Source organism: Falco rusticolus, chromosome 2 (genome assembly GCF_015220075.1).
Source record: "Falco rusticolus isolate bFalRus1 chromosome 2, bFalRus1.pri, whole genome shotgun sequence".
Lineage (NCBI taxonomy): Eukaryota > Metazoa > Chordata > Aves > Falconiformes > Falconidae > Falco > Falco rusticolus.
This window is the reverse complement of record NC_051188.1, coordinates 70985042-71003916: the sequence shown is the minus strand read 5'-3', so window position 1 is coordinate 71003916 and position 18875 is coordinate 70985042. Positions and strand designations below refer to the sequence as shown.

At 41.9% G+C, this 18875-nt stretch overlaps 1 protein-coding gene across 1 annotated transcript in view; it reads left to right on the top strand.

Moving 5' to 3' along the window:
- Positions 1–18875, top strand: part of ATP10A (ATPase phospholipid transporting 10A (putative)) — a 118447-nt gene that overhangs the window by 38309 nt on the left and 61263 nt on the right. Inside the window, exon 2 of the mRNA XM_037377772.1 lies at positions 5187–5391. Within this exon, the coding sequence (XP_037233669.1) occupies positions 5187–5391 (205 nt within the window). The remainder of the gene's footprint in view (positions 1–5186; positions 5392–18875) is intronic.

Genomic DNA, 18875 nt, shown 5'->3' with positions numbered 1-18875 from the left:
GAGTTTGAAGATTTATGTGACTGTGGGTTTAAACCACAGCTGACAAGTTCGTTGCATGCAAGTGTGTTGATAAAGATTAGGTTGTGTGCAGGAGGATGGACATTTTTAATATGTAAGCTCAACACAACATACTACATTTAGGTGGGCATAGCTGTCTGAAATTAATAGTTCATCATGGTGATTTAACTGGAGAGTAATAACACTATCTATCTGTTCCTTTTGCAGAATGGCAGTAGTTCATGACAGCATATTGATTTGGAAGACTTTTGTCTAACTCTTCAGGTTTGAAAGATAAGAATTAGTATCTCTGACCTCTTCCTGTGATTCATCATGGTTTGCAGCTTTGGATTCTTGCAGCATCAACCTTAAGTTTATTATCAGTACTAAAATCTGTCTCCAGCCTTGTGATAAGTGAGAACAGGTGGAAATTGAGTTGTGGGGTGTTAGTTTCTGGGCTAAATATCCGTGTCAGGGTTTCCTGCAATAGTGGGAGGGGGCTGGACCCACTAACTGAGATTCTGCCTACAGCCCTATGTTCTGGCTAGAATTCTTTGAGCCCTTCAGCAAAATGTTCCAGGAGGTTTGATGATGTGTACTTAAACTTTCGGAAAGCTTTTGTGGAAGAGTCCTTTGCATGAATTGCCTGAAGCCCTGTGCCGAGACTGCAGAGGACTGTCATTGACCACACAATAGCTATGGAGTCAGGACAAAGCAAGAATAAATGTCAAGGTCTCAGAGACACAGACCAAGGCGTCTGTGTTTGAAACCTTAATTTCTCATCTGGGTAATTAGGAGAGGAAAGACACCAAAATTTGCAGATTATTTTAGTACATTAAGGACCAGAGACAGGAAAGCCTTTCCAAAAACACCTTTCAAAAATGGTAAATGGACTGACAGGACCCTGCCAAGAAAAATTGTGCTGACTGTTGGATGAGTGTCATGGAATCATAGAATCACATAATGGTTTAGGTTGGAAGGGACCTTTAAAGGTCATCTGGGTCAACTCTCCTGCAGTGAGCAGAGACGTCTTCAATGAGATCAAGTTGCTCAAAGCCCCATCCAGCCTGACCTTGAATGTTTCCAGGCATGGGGCATCTACCACCTCTCTGGGCAACCTGCTCCAGTGTTTCAGAAACCTCATTGTAAAATATTTCTTCCTTCTGTCTAGTCTGAATTCACCCTCTTTTAGTTTAAAACCATTACCCCTTGTCCTATCATTACAGGCCCTACTGAAAAATCTGTCCCCATCTTTCTTTATAAGCCCCCTTTTAAGTATTGAAAGGCTGCAATGAGGTCTTCCTGGTCAAGGCTGAATAACCCCAACTGTCTCAGCCTGTCATCATAGGAGAGGTGCTCCATCCCTTTGATCATTTTCGTGGCCCCTCTCTGGACCCACTCCAACAGGTCCATGTCTCTCCTGTGCTGAGGGCCCCAGAGCTGGACACAGCACTGCAGGTGGGATCAAACCAGAGCAGAGGGGCAGAATCACCTCCCTCACACTGCTTTTGATGCAGCCCAGGATACTGTTGGCTCTCTGGGCTGCAAGTGCACGTTGTGCGCTTATGTCTGGCTTTTCATACACGATGTGAGTAACAAGTACCCACATTGCGGCATTTTGTTGATGTTCTGTAAAAGTGCATAGGTTGTGGTCTCCAGTACCTAAATATCTACAGGTGCAAGGAGGTGGTGCCTGGGATCTGGTATGCATTCCAGTCCTGTGTGTAAAACTGCTGGTATCCTCCATGGCCCTTACTGTGGAGAGCTCAGCTGAAGCATCTGTTTAAATGTTGTGTTTGCTCTGAACTTGAAAAGTGTACAGAACCATTTGAAAACACCACCAAACACGATCATGCACATAATGCCCACCCATGGATATATTGTGTTTAATTCAGGTTTTCTATCACAGCAGGCCAATGCAATGTACATCGTTAAAGATGTAGAAGGGGCCCCTTCTGAAGAGGGGTTGGAAGAATAATGTCTGTGAGGACACACTGAGGCAAAACTGCTCAAATCCCTGAACTTCAAATAAAATTTAAATCAAGCACACTTGTATGCCGCACCTTACAAACACAAAGGAGAGCTTAAATTTTAAAGACAACCTTTCTTTTATAAGAAGTCTGGTATTCCTAACTCTCTAGATCATATAACTTCTGCGATTTACTGGCACAACATAACAGCAAAAATAAACATTTAGTAGCTGATATAAAACTTGGATGACAAAGTAGTGTCCCTGCAGAAGTCAATGGCAAAATTGTAACTGTATTAACGGGGTCACTTTGTGTGTTTTTACTGGCTAGAGGTATGACAGTTGTCTCGATGCAAACGGACCTGTTTCTTCAGAAGAGTAGGCTAGGGATGTTAATGGAAAGCTTCTAAAGGACTGATATATTTATAGTGCATCTAGTATCTGAACTGCTCCATCTAAAGGTGGTATCATGCCACTCTACTGAGAATACTTGCAGTGATCAGTCACTGGCTGCAGCGAGACAAGTCTGACTTCAGAGCTGTGCTAGAGGACATAGAGCAACCCTGGCTGAAGAGGATTAGGAACTAATCTTCCATGCAGACAGTAATTTTCATCCACTGCTGGCCCTTGTTAGCAGAGAACTGATCAAGTGAAATGCTGGGCCAAATTGTTCCTGTGTGTCTGATGAAGGGGGCTTTTCTCTGGGGCTTTGGTGTGTGTGCAGGAGGTCTTGCATTCATAGATTCACTGAATCACAGAATGCTTTGGGTTGGAAGTGACCTTTAAAGCTCACCTAGTCCAAATCCCCTGCCACAGGCAGGGACATTCTTCACTACATCAGGTTGCTCAAAACCCCATCCATCCTGACCTGGAACACTTCCAATAATGGGGCTTCCACAGTGTCTCTTGGGCAGCTTGTTCCAATGTCCCACCATTCTCATCATAAAAAAAATCTTCCTTACATCTCATCTAAATGTACCTTCTTTCAGTTTAAAACCGTTACCCCTTGTCCTGTCACTATAAGCCCTGGTAAAAAGTCTGTCTTACAAACCCTCTTTATATATTGAAAGACTGCAATAAGGTCTCCCTGCAGCTTTCTTTTCTCCAGGCTGAACGACTACATTTATCCCAGCAGAGCCATTTGGCCTTGTGTTGCTTGATATCCACCCTTCCTGCCACAGTGTGTATAGTTGTGGCAGTTGCTAAGCATGTGAAAGACAAGGAAATGCTAAAATAGCCTTGGCTTTTTAAACAATAGAAGTTAAATAAAAAATTGTAGTTCTTATAACGTAATATGGGCCTACTTGCTATTTTTATCCTGATCATACTTCTATACTACTACTCATTGTACATGCATTTGAACATCACCCAGTTTCACAGTTAAATTTAAAAGGCTTAAGAGCAATGGCCACACCTAAAGGGATTTGGAGTTACATATTGCATGGCTAACACACCATTCAGATCAGCGGTGTGATGATCTGTACTACGTTATGGCACACTGGGTTTCAAAGCAATTCATACTCATTAGCAGGAAAAGTTAAATGTTGGTTGTGGCCTGAGTGTGAAGGAACTGGGTAATTTCAGCACCTAGTGTGTGTATTACCTGCCTTTGTTCGACTACCAAGTTTTTATACTTGGCTCTTAATACATTCCAGGCTTTATCAAATTAGAAATCACAGCCATCATTTTCATTCCTCCCTTTATAAACTGGATGTGAGGAAATTTTGGGAGGTAAAACCTGATCTGATACATCCTTGTTGTGCTACCTGACACGTTATTGTTCAGGATTTGGGCTAAATACATGCATAAAAGCCAATTAAGTTACCAGTTCCTGTGACAGCAGTGAAGGCATGACAAGGATAAACTAGGCATGGCGTAACTATCAGTAACTCCAAAGTAGCAACATTGACAGGACTTGCGTGTTTCTGTTTGGTTACAAATCTATTCATGTTACTTCTGAAATTTCTGTATTTTAAAATAATATACTTTAAAGAACATTAAATAGCTACTACCACTCTCCACCCCTATCAGAATCCCATTCTGCCAGTTTAAGTGCTGTCACAGGAGACTGTCTCTGGTGACGGTGACAGTGCCAGCGCTGACAGCCATCTAGGTGCTCACACAGCAAAAGGTCTTCTGACAGCTTAGAAAAGTGTCAGAATAGCAGATTCCCATTTTCAGTAAGTATTTTACTAAGTTAATTTTGTGACTGTTTTGAAATTAATTTCTTTCAGAAACACAACAGAAAGCAATTTACACAAATGCCAAGAAAGCACATGAGTCTGTGCGTCTCATGAAAATAAAACCTTGAATTTTAGCTAAAATTAATTAAGCAGTCACCTGTTCCGTTTTGCTCTTGCTCTCAAGAAGTTTAAAAAAAATCAAATGAGGTTTAATGGTTGTATCTAAATGAACAACATACACGTTGCTGTTTCAGTCGGGTAAGTCTTCGAGCTGACAAAGAAATTGCACTCCAAAGTAAAAGGTTAAGTGTAACTAAGCAGCAATTAGCTATGTAACAGATGGTGCTGTGGCTAGAATGGAAATACTGCCGAAATATTTAAAACAAATGACAGTGTCCTTTCCCCGTAGAGTTATTGGAACTGCATTTTTCCACATGACATGCCCTTGTAATTCTAGGTTTAGTGATGAATAGTGGAAATTCCTTGTACTTAGGGATTTTTGGCTTCTTCATCCCAATATCACAAAGTTTGTCCCTGTTAGAAAGAGGGAACAAGGGGAAGCTATCTGAGGGAGCATTGGATGGTGGACATTCAGGAGCTGTGCCAAGCAGGTGTCCTGCACCCAAGACTGTTCTCAGTTCCCCCCTTGCCCTGAAGGTGACTCCTTTTCAGCCAGTACAGACAGCAGCCCCCTCCCGTTCGTGGGGTCAGACAGATGGCTCAAAGCATGGAGGGAGGGAAAGGAGAATGCCTGAAGCTCCCGCTTACCCCGCTTAGCCAGGTCTAACAACATATTTTCCTCTGGGCCTTAAAAGACTTTCTTGGGAGTTCGGACGTGGTTCTGCGTCAGTGGGAAGTGGCCTCCTGGCACTCTGCATTGCCTTTTCCCAGCGTAACATGAGAGTACCTGAGGACCTTCCAAAGGCGCTATACTCCTGTTACAAATCAAACCAGATCTTAACAGAAGCATGCCAGTCTATGTATTAATTTTTTATATATATGTCCTGTAAATGTCTTTTTTTTTTTTTTTTTTTCAGGAATGAGAAGAAATATATAAGCAGATACTGGAAAGAAGTGAAAGTTGGAGACTTTGTGCAGCTTCGCTGTAATGAAATTATACCTGCTGACATACTGCTGCTCTCCTCAAGTGATCCCGATGGGCTGTGCCATATAGAAACAGCTAACCTGGATGGTGAAACTAACTTAAAACAAAGACAGGTGGTGAGGAGGTTCTTAGAGCTGGTAAGTCACCATTCCTAACTCTCATTTAAGGTAAGAATTTGTTTCAGGTAAGTAAATTGTTTACCAACCCACTCTACACCAGCTAAATCTGCTTGTTCTAGTAGTGTTAATGAATTACTGTTATGGTTGTCATTAAAATACTAGCACTTGCCAACAGCTGACCTCATCATAGTATCAGAATTTTGACCATAATTTTCCCCTGAATTTGAATAGGAATTATTTGGGGCAATTGTGTGCGGTTGGAAAACGGGGATTTCTAATGGCTTCTATTGTAGCTTGAGTTTTGAAAACACATTTTAACTGCCCAGTGAGAAGATATTTAAATATAAACAACTGCTTTTCCTGCCTGTAAACCAGATCAGTTTCAATTAGGAATTTTGCCTGAAACTCTATTGCAGAATATCCCTCCAGCACTTGGAGCATTAAAGCTTGTAAGATTTAAAGGGACAGCATGCATGTATTCTGGAGGTGTCTGTGCTGAAAAACTGTTTTATTGCTCTCTCACTGTGTTTATCTCCCCCAAACAGCACTATTTTTAAATAAACAAAATCCAGATCAGTTACTGTCAGCAGCATTAGAGGAAATTACCTGAAGTTTTACACACTTTAATAATCCTCCTGAAACAGTATTTGTTTTTATGCCCTCCTCTCCCATCCCTCTTGCCAGCTAACTCCGGTTTCCTGTATTTTGTCAGGAAAAAAACATCATTCTCTAGAGCACAGCTACATCTTTTTTTCCTATGAGCTCTCCTCATTTGAGAAATTTTGCAAACAATGGGAGCTGCTGTCCTTGCCACTGTCATCAAAAGTAACTATAAAAGCCTGTATTTGTACTGAGGTAGATCAGCATTACTGAAGTTGCAATCCAACCTATAGGATAAAAATCAATGTGTCTTCCAGATAATTCTTTATGATAGATAGAGCCTTTGAGTAGCATGTAAAAACATGAGATAAAAACTTGTTTAACCATCAGTGATTTCCACATAGAGTTTAGACATGACACAGCAGCTCCTGCCACGGCAAGAAGCTTAATCAGCTACAGGCCAAAAGTTTAAAAAACTCCGTTTGTTTCAAAGAAGCTTTTGGAATTGCTTTCAAACATCCCATCCTGTTCCCACTGAGAGGAAATTTCACCCAGTGGGTAGAGCTCCAGGGAGGTACTCAGATGATGTATCCCAGTTGTCTGCCAGCGTAGACTTCCTTCATGACCTCAGGCACGTTATATAGGGCAGAAATTATAGATTGCATAGGCTACTGAACAGAGATGCTTTTTCATGTTTGTTATAAGCTAAGGGCATGTCACAGGTCTGTCTCAAAGGAAGCTGGGAAGGTACCAGTTCCTCCACTCATCCACAGCAGATGGTTGGATTTCTGTGATCCAAGACCATCTGACACAGCAAGAGGTGTTGGTAAACACAGTGAAAGGAATTGATGCGTCCAAGTACAGATCACCACAAGACTGACTTTCAAGAGCCTTGCTGCCCAGAGGAGTTCCTTATACTGTATCCCTGGCTTCCTGGTGTCAGAGTCACAATTCAGCACTAGGAGTGTGATTGCTGGAAGCTGTTGAGCTAAGAGGGGACCTGCTGACCCTACAAAATCCCCTGCTCCTGGAAGCTGTGACGCCTAGATGTGTGCCTGAGCTATCAGTTGTGGAGTCACTCTTTTGTCTTTAGCCAATGAACACATGCATGCATTAATACAGCAGGAAAACTGGGAGGGAGTATCCCTGCAATCTCGTGTTTGGCATACTCGCTGAGGTTTAAATTGCTGATCAAAACCAGGCAGCTAAAGACTTCAAGTCTGGGTTTTGTATGGTTTGGCAAGACCTGTAACGTTTAGACTGTTGCATGGAAATGAAGTGGCAGTGCCATTTCCTCCTCAAAGGGGTTAAAGGTTCTCAAAGACTGAATTGGGTCACATTAGGGAAGAAGGCTGAGGAGACAGTGCCCACCTAGAAAGGCAAAGCTAAGTTTATGTGCCAGACCGTTCAGTACATCAGGGTATACGTGGCTTGGCTTGCTCAGCATACCCTGCTTTACTGAGGAAATCGCTTACAGTCAGCTTTGTAGACACCTAACACACTTTGCATTTCAGGCCCATCCTCCTTCTGTATCTTAATTTTTTGTATTATGATTATGGAACTTTTCTATCTCAGAATTGTGCTCCAAAATACGTGGATAAATAATTTTTTAAAATAAATTTTAGGTCACAAGATGCCTAGCTACGATAGCAGTGAGGTCCATAATAAATTTTTAGGGTTTAAACTGGGGTCAATGACAGAAAGCTCATTCATTCCAATGAAAACAAGACTGGGCCCCAAGAAGTAAAGTATTGAAAGAGGGTTTGTAAGAAAACCACATGTGACTACCTCCCCTCTCTTAAAATAGCTAAGAAAGCAGGAAATACCCAAGCCCAGGTTCCTGCGTCAACTAGGTTGTAGGCAAAGTGCACACTTGCAAGTACCGAGTCCTCAGCAGCTGCAGCATCACAGAGCCTCTCTTATACATCATCCTATAATTTATCCAGCAGAATACTTGCCATCCTCATTAAAGTCCTAGCCAAAACCTGTCTGAGCATGCTGTTAATTCATGCAGCAGCATTAGTTTCCTCACCCCATACTAGTAGGGGTAGACTTTTACTGGTTCTTGAAGGTGTTGCCCTGTTGAGAGACACTCAGCAGCAGGATAGAAAACTACTTGGGAAATGTTGGATCAATAGTAGGCCCACAGCCAGCTACATGGAATAGCAAAGTAATGCCCATTTTTTGAAGTGAAGCACAGTTCCTATCTAGGTATGTCTTAAGTTTCCACAGCTGGAGAGAGATTACTGATGGATCTCATAAAATACATTGCAAGACTGGAGTTTTGTTGCACCAAATACTGACCATCCTTTTACTCAACCTCAGAGAAGTTAATTTCCAAGTGTTTTATAGGACGTCCATCCCAGCCTGTTCATGCATTGGACAGGAATGCTTTTACATTTTTATATTACCATTGTACTCAGCAGAAAAACTCTGTTTTGTTTATAGCTGTTTGGTTCTGTGTCATTTTGCAGCCCTGTTGTTCAAACAGTAAAACAAATAGATTATGTAGTCCTGACCCTGTCTTTCCCACACTGCTAAATTCTTTCCCCACCTCCCTTACAGAATGACATGCCTGGTCATGTGGCTTATCATGGGACAAGAAACAGAATTTTTTGGAAGCTTCTTCTTAAAGTATCAGCTGTCAATAGCTGTCTTTGAATAATGTCTCCAGCAGTATCTCAAGCATTTAAAAGAAGCTGTGTTACAAAGCTTGGCCTTTCTGTGTTTCTTAAATGAACTAACTGATAACTTCTGAGCACGTGCCTGTGAAGCAGCTCGATGAAGGATAGCTATTTCTATATCCATCACTCTGCTAGGCATGGGAAAAGAGCGGGGGTGGGAACAGTTTTTTTAAGCCACTTCTATGTTTTCCTTATTCTGTCTCCCTGCCCTATGCCCACCCATGCAAATTGCAGTCCCACAGGTCTGTGCTGAGCTGCTTTCCATGGAGAGCCTGGTTGCCAATTTGGAGTCACTGAAGCGGGGTGTGTGCTGGGCAGTCCTCTTGCAACCACAGCACTCTCTCCAAATGCTCTCTTCGGAGGCCAGCAAGACCAGCGTTGTTATATTCAGTACAGCTGTCCTCTGGAAGGGCAGCCATTCTGCCAGCATGCTCTGAAGGATCTTTGTGTGTCTCTCTTCAGCATTAGCAGCATATAAGGTCCATAGTTTCAGAGAGTAAAAGATCTTATAGTTTCCCCCTTCCAAACCTTTGTTCATAAAAGTACCATTCTGATCTCTTTTTAGCCTGACTCTTGAAGCAACAATAAGCAATTATTGAAGCTGTTCTATATCCTTGCCTCCAGTGCTTTGCAGGCATTATTTTACTCTAAGTATATGCTCAGAAGATCCAAGATCAGCATTTGTGGGCTTGGATTGGACCTCTCTGCTTGTGAATTCCAAGAAACTGTTTTCCTTTATAGTGCAAGTGACCAGAAATATTGCTAATTTTAGTGCTGCTTTGATTTGTCTGAGTAATTTATAGTAGACTGGGAACACACTGCTTGTTAGCTTCGTGTGTTTGTTAACAAATGTGATCTGTCTGACATAAACCTGTACTTTCTGTACATGATTCTGCATTCTATCAATACACAAGCTGTAAGAAGAGTCACTGATATGTCCCTCTGTGGCTTGTATGTCTGAAGATACCAGTTTGAATGTATACCTTGTTGTTCTATACTCAAAATAGTCAGTCAAGAAAAACCAGATTTTTCAAAGGCCTTGACATTTTTTCCTCTGAGACTTTAAATACTCTAGTCTTGTTATCCAGCTGCTGCAGTGACAGGATTTGTTAGAAGTGTTTGAAATGGTCAGAAATTTACTTCTGCATGCTGTGTTTTTAAAGCCAAAAGGATAGTGGACTGTCTTCACACTGAAACACGGATCAGATCCATGTGTGCAGCATGACACGCTGGCGAGTGCAGCTTGGAGAAGGCACTGTGCTAAATCCCACTGTGAGTGATCTAACAGTGACCAGTAAGCATCTCTTGGAAAAAACGAGTGTTTCTTGGTATTCCACCAGTTTTCTTCTAATTTCTAACCCACCCTTGCTGCTGCCGAGTCACAGCAGCCATTTCTGGTGCACTGGATCTAATCAGAGACACAGTAGGCAGGAGGAATCAATGTGTTTTCTGTGCTACTCTGCAGGCTGCTGTGCCACCACACCCTCCGCAGTTGCTTATGGAATGTTTTCCATCCATCTGAGACGTAGTGTCAGCCACTCTTCAGAGTGGATAAGCAGATACAGCTTGGGCTTGCAAGAGCTCAAAACTCCCTTTCAGGATTCATAAACTTGATTTAGGATATTTTGATAGTATGAATCTAGACTCATGAAAAACATTTACATTTCCTTGCTCCACTGTTTCTACTCAGTATGCCTTTTAACAAAATCCACAAAGACTCACTGTGGATTCTGGAGCAGCTTATGGTTTATTAACCACTGGCCACGTCCTGGGTGTTTATGTGGAAAACTTCAGCTGAAAGCTAAGCTAAATCTTGCAGCTTCCATCCCCTGTGAGAAGGTGCATGTATCCCTCTCAGAGCTGGTGGGGCTAGGGGATGCAATTTTTTCCCCTTCTCTTTTTCTCCTAAGAGTAGACCTTTGTTCAAAACAAGCTTGTATTAGCGTGATTAAACAGGTTTAGATAGGCCTTGCAAATTACTATGTGGCTGCTTATTTACTTTGTTTAAAAAGCACATCTGAATTTGGTGTCTGCCTGTTTGGAAGGGTTCATTTGCATGCAGACTAGCACCACATCAGTCTAATTTCCTCACAAGTCAGTATGTGAACCCTTCTGGAATATCTATAAACTCAGAGCCTGTGCTTACTGCAGGCACTTTTGCTCATCAGTTTCCAGCCTGGAAGCTGGGCTGAATTGACAGACCCAGCTTTTATTCCTGTTCTTGCATAGTGCTGGAAGCATACTGGGAACAGCTGGACTTAAGGAACAGTTCCACAGCTCCATGTTCCAAGCATTAAGCCATTTATACCATCTCTTTCTTTCCCTGTGAGTCCTAGGCAGAAACTGGTCCAGAAGAGAAGACCACTTTCTAGAAGGGCTGAACTATAAGTCTGACAGTTGGTGGCTGGAGGCTTCACTTTGGGAAGGGCAACCCATGCTAATTGCATGCATACAACTCACAGGGCAGCTTTGGTATCTCAGTGTAGATGTTCCTTTTGCATTGTTTTTCTCCATTTAAAAAAAAAAAAAAGGAAAGAAAGCAGTTTTCAAATTTAGGGTTAGCCTAAACTGAGATTTCTTGTGTAGCCATCTGCATTGGTTAAACTAGCCCAGTTGGAGAGAACAGTTGAAGTTAAGCTAGGACAACTCCCAGACCCAGTTTACAACTCGGCTGCTGATACAAGCTTCTTATCTCGAAGGGTCTGATTGAGTCTAAAGTAACACAAGAATGGGCATAGCTATACTCTTCCTGTCAGGCCTTATCCCACTAATACCCTCATGCTATCATCCACTTTTAATTAGTGGGAATGGTACAATGTTATAATCAAGTAGATGTGAACTGGTCAGCATACTCAATGTTGTTTATACTGAAAGTACTTTAACAGGGTAGAATCAGGCCACAAGAATAGTGAATGTCTATATTGCATCTTTTGGGGGTTATCCCTTTGCCTTTCTGTTTTTGGAACATTTTGAGAAGGTTCACCAGGCTAGGAAAAGTGGCTCAAAAATTCCAGATATGCACATGTTAAAACAGCAGATTAGTGCTCTGTCCCGCACGTTGCCAAAATTAGATTTCCCTGAGGGAGAAGAGAGTTAAAAAAAAATAACCAAAAGAAAACAATGTTTTTCCCTATGTACTACCAGAATATTAAATTTTTTTTTTTTTTTTTTAGTTTTACAGTTTAGCTTAAGATATTAGAGAAATAAATCTTGTATGAATACTTGTGTTTATCAGTGCAAAATGCAAGCATGTTACATCCCATTAAGACCTTTGTCCGAGGTCATGCCTTGAATGTTCAGTAGATTTCTGTGATGAGGGTTGAATTGCTATGAAGAGCTCTACACCTATATTGTTGTCTCTTTTTTTGGGTAGTACAGTGTTCAGAGATGACTTCTGTGGAAGCCATGGACACATCTAGTTAGAAGAGGAAGCAACTCCTGTCTCTCTAATAGAGAAACAAACATAGAGCAGCTGCATGCAGAGCAGCCTGGTGCAGAGCAGGACCAAGTCAGTGCTGTGGCTAACTCTTGTGCAAGCTAAAAGTCCTAAAGGAAGGCTGAGAACAATTTTTCACTCTGCTGGCTTACCATGGCATTTAGTCAGCAGTCTCACACTGGAGGTATAGGGAAATAAAAAAGGATGATGGTTCACTTCCTCCTTGGTGAGCTTTGAGCAAGGTTATTGTCTCTTTCTAGTTTCCATTGTGCAGGTGTCCAGGCCACAAATTTGACAATCAAGAGAGGTTCATTAGAGGGTCAAAGAATTTGAATAACTGTAAGTGAAAAGTTTTAGCATCTTAATCTTAGCATTGTGGGGAGCAGAGGAAGAGTCCAGTTCTGAAGAGTGCCGAGTACTTCACTTTTAGCATTGGCTAAAATGCTGTTTGGTTTGTGCTTAAATATAGGTTAAAGGGGCTAACTTGATGAATCAAAGTTTGTGTCTTGGCTGTGAAGGACCTCCCATCCCTAGGGTAATCCTTCCAGCACTGGTAGAACAGTGGCAAATCCATGTAAGGAAATATATTATGCCAGTACTTGTACTGCATCTGACCTTTAGAGAGGCAGGACATTTCATTCCCTGTATCGATAGTCCAGCATCTGTCTGTTCTGCTGTTTCTCTGAAAAAGCATTAGAAAACATGAGGTTTGCAGACAAAATAAAATGCTATACTGCTTTTCTGTTATAGAGAAGTAAACATTTACATTTAAAGCAAGTTAAAGAGAGATTTTCCAATTTATTTATTTTTTATTTTTTTGGTCATGACTTTTCTGGTCTCTTAGCCTAATTCAGTTTTACTGAACAAAAGTTTATTTCTGGAGCTGTTTATTCCTTAGCCATACATTGGCCTGTCAGCGGGGAACAGAAAGTATCTGGAATATCTGTCCTATAACGCTGAGAACTCATGATTTTAGGGCAAGTTTTTTGAGCTGGAAACACATCACTCTACATTTGTCTCTGATACTGCAGCCCCAGTTGGCAGTATCAGTGATTAGGTAACGATGGAAAGACCTTCTTTTCCAGAGCTGGCTTATTAAGCCATGTGTAACCCCAGCCATGATGGTATGGGCTCACTTTCCTTTGGAAGCACTGAGATGGAAAAGGGGTCTGCTTTCCTGCCAGAAAAGGCAGAGCAGCAGAATGAGGAACTCCTGTATTTATCTCAACATCCAGGATGTGAACCCTCATCCCACTTCTCTTTTCTCCACCTGCTACCCTCCAAGTCTTTTACACATTTTAGTACTGATAAAGCCATGGAGGCCAGTAAAAATTTGCATTAAAATGTTACTTGCATGGGAAGTGACTGGCGTATGTCTCAAAGCTGTTGTTTCAATAAACTTATGAAAATTTCCATTCATTGGTTATACTCAGGTTCATACTTTCAAGGTCTGCTATGACTCTGTGATGGTCAAACACTTTACATATGTGTATATTCTTGTGAGAGAGCAAGCTATGATTGCGCTGTAGGTACGTGACTGGAGAAGATACTGTTCACACAGAACTATAGTGCTTATACTTCCATTTGGTTTTGAATTAAAAACATCAGTAGTGCATGGAGTTTAACCGACAGCGGTGCTAATACACTAATTCAGCTTTCTTACTAATGACACAGTAATGGACTGGTTTACACCAAAGCAGGGAACACTTAGCTCTTTGGCTTCTAAGAGAAAGAGAATTTGATGTTTAACATTCAACACGGTTAGAAAGCACTTATAAGTTGTTATAAGCCTCTATTTAACTTTTATAAGCTTGTCTGCTTATTATATTTTTGGCCTGACTTGATTGAATAGCAGATTCAAAACCATGCCCCAGATGGCTAAGTATACTCATATACCTGTATAGCAATGTGGACTGTATGGCTGAGACGACAGGGATCTGACTTACAAGCTGCTGCAGTGTAACAGGAAGAGATAAAAATGACTTTGTCCTGCTATTAACTACATGGAGGTAGGAACATCAGCCACTGAGAAACAAAAAGCAATGGAGCATCTCCTGGTGCTTCACAGGAAGCTGTTTCAATGATCTTTGGTTAAGGCAGATAGCTGATAATGACATGGAAGAAAAATTACACAAGTTATTTTATTAATTGATGCTCTACCTGTTGGTCTTATCCCTGACATTCGATGTCATTGTTTGCACTTCCACATCTCACATTTATTGAATGCTTATAATAATGAATGTTTACATAAGAATCATGTAGTCATAGAATAGTTTGGGTTGGAAAGGAACCTTTAATGACCATCTAATCCAACACCCCTGCCACAGACAGGGACATCTTTCATTAGATCAGTTCCTCAAAGCCCCATCAACCTGACTTTGAACACTTCAGTGACAGGGCATCCACAACTTCTCTGGGCAACCTGTTCCAGTGTCTTACCACCCTCATAGTAAAAAAATAATCCTCATATCCAATGTAAATCTACTTTCTTTGAGTTTAAAACTTGCCCCTTGCCCTGTCACTGCAGGCCTTAGTAAAAAGTATCTCTCCATCTTTCTTATAAGCTCCCTTTACATATTGAAAAGCCTCAATGAGGTCTCTCTGCAGCCTCATCTTCTCTAGGCTAAACCCCAACTGTCTCACAGGAGAGATGTTCCAGCCCTCAAATAATTTTCATTGCCCTTCTCTGGACCCACTCCAACAGGTCCATGTCCTTTATGTTGGGGACCCCAGAGCTGGATGCAGTACTCCATGTGGGGTCTCACCAGAGCAGAGGGGCAGAATCGCGTCCCTCGACCTGCTGGCCACAGTGCTTCATATGCAGCCCAGGAGACAGCTGGCTTTCTGGGCTGCAAGCACATGTTGTCCGCACATATCCAATTTTTCATCCACCAGGATCCCCAAGTCCTGTTCCACAGGGTTGCTTTCAATCCATTAATCCCCCAGTCTCGATTGATATTGGGGATTGCCCCGATCCAGGTGCAGGACCTTACACTTGGCCTTGTTGAACTTCAGAAAGTGTTGAACTTCAGGGTCCATCCCTTAAGCCTGTCAAGGTCCCTCTGAATGGCATCCCTACTCTCAAGTTTATCAGCTGCACCACTCAGCTTCATGTCATCCACAAACTTGCTGAGGGTGCATTCAATCCCACTGTCTACATCATTGATAAATAATGCTGGTCCCAGTACAGACCCTTGAAGGATACCACTCATTACTGGTTTCCACTTGGCATAAAACCATTGACTGTAACTCTCTGGACACAGCCATCCAGGCAATTCCTTATCCATCTAACAGTCCATCCATCAAACCCATATCTCTCCAATTTAGTGGCAAGAATGTTGTGGATCAAAGGCCTTTCAGAAGTCCAGGTAGATGACATCTACCCAGAGGATAAGATAGCTGGCGAGGGAAGCCTGTACAAGAGTAATAGACTCTGCTGTTCTGCTGTGCTCTGATTCAACAGGTCATATTCATGTATGCTTTTAATTCCACACTTAACAAAGCATACAGATTACTGAAGGCTGCACAGGAACTTTGTAACCACTGTGCGTGCCTGAAGCATGAGCCTGGCTAGAGTGCTGAACAGGGTAGCAAACCTCAGTCTCGGCCCCAGTGATACATGTTCGTCCCCCTTAGCTCATTTCCCGGTTCTGCTGTCCGGTTTTGGAACTGGCAAGGCCATCATGAATTTCTTTTCATAACATCTATGCAATCAGCTGTTGTCTGAAAAAAATCACCCTTGAATTCCTTGATTTTTTGAAAAGGTGTTTTTCACTTTGCTACTGAAGTCTTTAGCATGTTGACCAAGAAGGAACTCGTTCAGTGAAATAGATAGTAGATGAGACTAGACAGACCAGAGAGCAGAGCTCTTAGCCAAAGTATTCTGCAACCATCCCAACTTCCCCCAGGTACCGTGCATGCCAGCCACAGCCTTGCTGCCCTCAGACTGACTATTAACCTTCACAGCTGCCCCTCCACCCTCTCCACAGAGCTATAAGGGAAGTACAGAAACAGCAAGGGTTTAAGCAGAGAAGGTGTGCTCTGAATGCCATGTTTGTGTTAGGAGCATTAATAAAGCAGGTATGTGATAGTGCATGTTGATACAAGACACAAGTCCAAGTGAAGATGGGATGCCAGTGTCCAGCTCAGGGAGTTTTTACTTGGCTATATAGCCTTCTCATGATGGAGATGCTCATGGAAAGGCTGACAAACTTGTGATAGTGCTGATATGAGTGTTGCCCTGTAGTATTTGGTGAAAAAAGTGTCTTTTCATTAGGACTGCTTCTTTCCCTCTGTGCTCTCCTGCAACTGGCTGGTGTTGGAGTCTCTCAGTTCCTTGGGCAGTTGCCCTATGTTACAGGTTTCCCCCACATCCTAGAAATGTTTCTTAAACATGATGCCTTGCAAGGTGAAGCTACTTTTAACCAGATTCCCTGTCTCCAGGTTGAGATGGACTCATCAAGCCTTCGTGTGTTTAACTGCGTCCTCGCATTACAGCTACCACTGCTAGGTTTTACCATTCATAAGGAAAACCCTTCATTACCAGCCACTGTCTCTTCTGTCAGGACTCTGATGTTCTGGGTTTTGTTTGTGGATTGATGTAAGAGAGGTGTTTGGCATTTCCCTCTTCTGGTTGAAGGGTCTTGGTCCTTCCCATTCCCATTTCTTCTGGCAGAACTGCATCCCACAAGAAGTCAGACTGGCCAGCAGCCCAGACTAGAGCAGGAGCAGGCCAAGGTATATTCAGAAGCTGAGCTAGCTGTTGTGCTGCTAAATTAAAATGACCGTGCAATGCTTCTGCCACTAATAAGTTTTCTCCAGCAGTTAAAAAATGCATCAGAAAGACTTCTAAAATCTCTCCAGAAAGGGGAAGGCACTGAAGGGTGGGGAGGGTTACATCTTGCTGAGTGTCTGTGAGCATGAAGTGAAAAGCTTCTGGAGGAGCAGTGTGGGTTGTACAGTTTTGTGAGCCCTTGAGAGGCTGGATTTGTGGTTTAGTTGAAGCGCTGAGCTAATGCTGAGGGTGGCTCTTACAGACAGACTATGAAGCCATTCATTTATTTCAGTGACTGGCTTTTGGAACAGTCAGATACCACTTTCTTAACTGTCCAAGTCTGGGTCCATATTTCAGCCTTGACATACTCTGTTCTCTTACCACTCTCCAGTGCTGCTATAGTTCATGAACGAAGTCATTCACACCACTGTAATTTTCAGTGCATTACTAAGGATAGCCATAATCCCAAGGGACGTTGAATTTGCATGTGTGTATTTTCAGCATTGTTGACATTTTTTTGGTAGTTTTGTCCTGTGATTGACTAACAGCAGTTTCTTCAGCTGGCTCTCATATAAATGTTGAGGTCTTCCTAGGCCTTGCAAGCAACACATTTCTTTTCCTGCAAGCCGGGTATTGTGCTGTTCCCTCATACTATTTTGTACAAAGGGGAAAACTTTTACTTAAGTCAGCCAGAGGAAGACCATCCCCCCTAATGTGTATTTGGCTTGCTCAGCTCTTCCAGTGACTCTGAATAGCGAACATCTCAGTTCCATTTAAACAAACAGTACTGAAAAAAATCCAATTATAGTAGTAGTTGTCAGTGTGGAAAACAAAGCTATTAAATTCTGATGTACGGGTGGATCTGTTTAGTTCCTAAACAGCATAGATCAAACTGTTTCTTCCTTTTCTTGTGAATTAGTGGCACAGATAAATTCTGTCAGAGACTAATGCAGTTTAGACATTAAAACATTTCAGTCTTTTAGTCTATAAACAGTCTGCATGCTTTGGATACGTAAAATCAATATGTAATTCCAGTTGCACATTAATAAAAGGTCAGATTAATTTTATATGGTAAATGCAGGGTACTGCTATATAAAGCAACAATAGGATGGACCAATGCATTAGGAGGATGTGTTCTTATTGCACTTAAAAGCTTTCAAACTGGAAAGGTGTTTTTCTAGGCAGATTTTTGTCTATTAAATATTTCTTTTGAGTTGTCTCCATGACTTCATTTCTCCTTTTTTGTTTCCTCCAGAAATACATGCCAAAACAAGTCCCAGAGCCCTCATCTAGCCATTGTACTGCAGGGAGAAGTCTGGATAAGTTCCCCAGCATAGCCAGTAAACACAGCGTGATAAGTGGGTAACTGTCAGTGTCACCCAAGGGCATCCTGGGGTACTCATGCTGTCCTGTTAAAAGGAAGGACTGAACATCAGACTCAGGTTTCTGCAGCAGTAAAGTAGGGCAGATGAGTAAAGGAAAACATTTTAATAACTATGCATTATTAATATCACTAACAGGCCATTAAATCACCCATACCACACGCATTTAATGAAGGGGAATATGTTGTTTGAACACTGTGTAATTGTCAAACTAAGTCATCTGGCAGAGCAGCATGCTTTGCTTCTTGAGCTATGACAGTTTCGTGAGGTTGCCAGCAGTCAGAAAGGTTGGCATTTCACTGTAGAGATTCAGAATTATCTTGCAGCTAAAGCTCCAAAGTCATGTTGGAGAAAGCTAAATTCAGTCTCCTTTTTTTGTGACAGATCTCTGTAGTTCCTTCGTCTGTCTACCTGCGGGTTTCCCACTCTGTAGAGGTGTTGTAACATTTTCCTTTCCTCAACAGTATACCTTTTTAGGATATAAGTTTTTCAATATTCACCTGAGAGATAACAGAGAGTGGCTTATTTTAAGGAAAATTTTGAATAAAACACCTTTCCATTATGTTTTCTTCTCCTGTGTTTGTTGTGCTTCCCCAGAGAGACAGCCCAATTCTTGCAGACCTAAG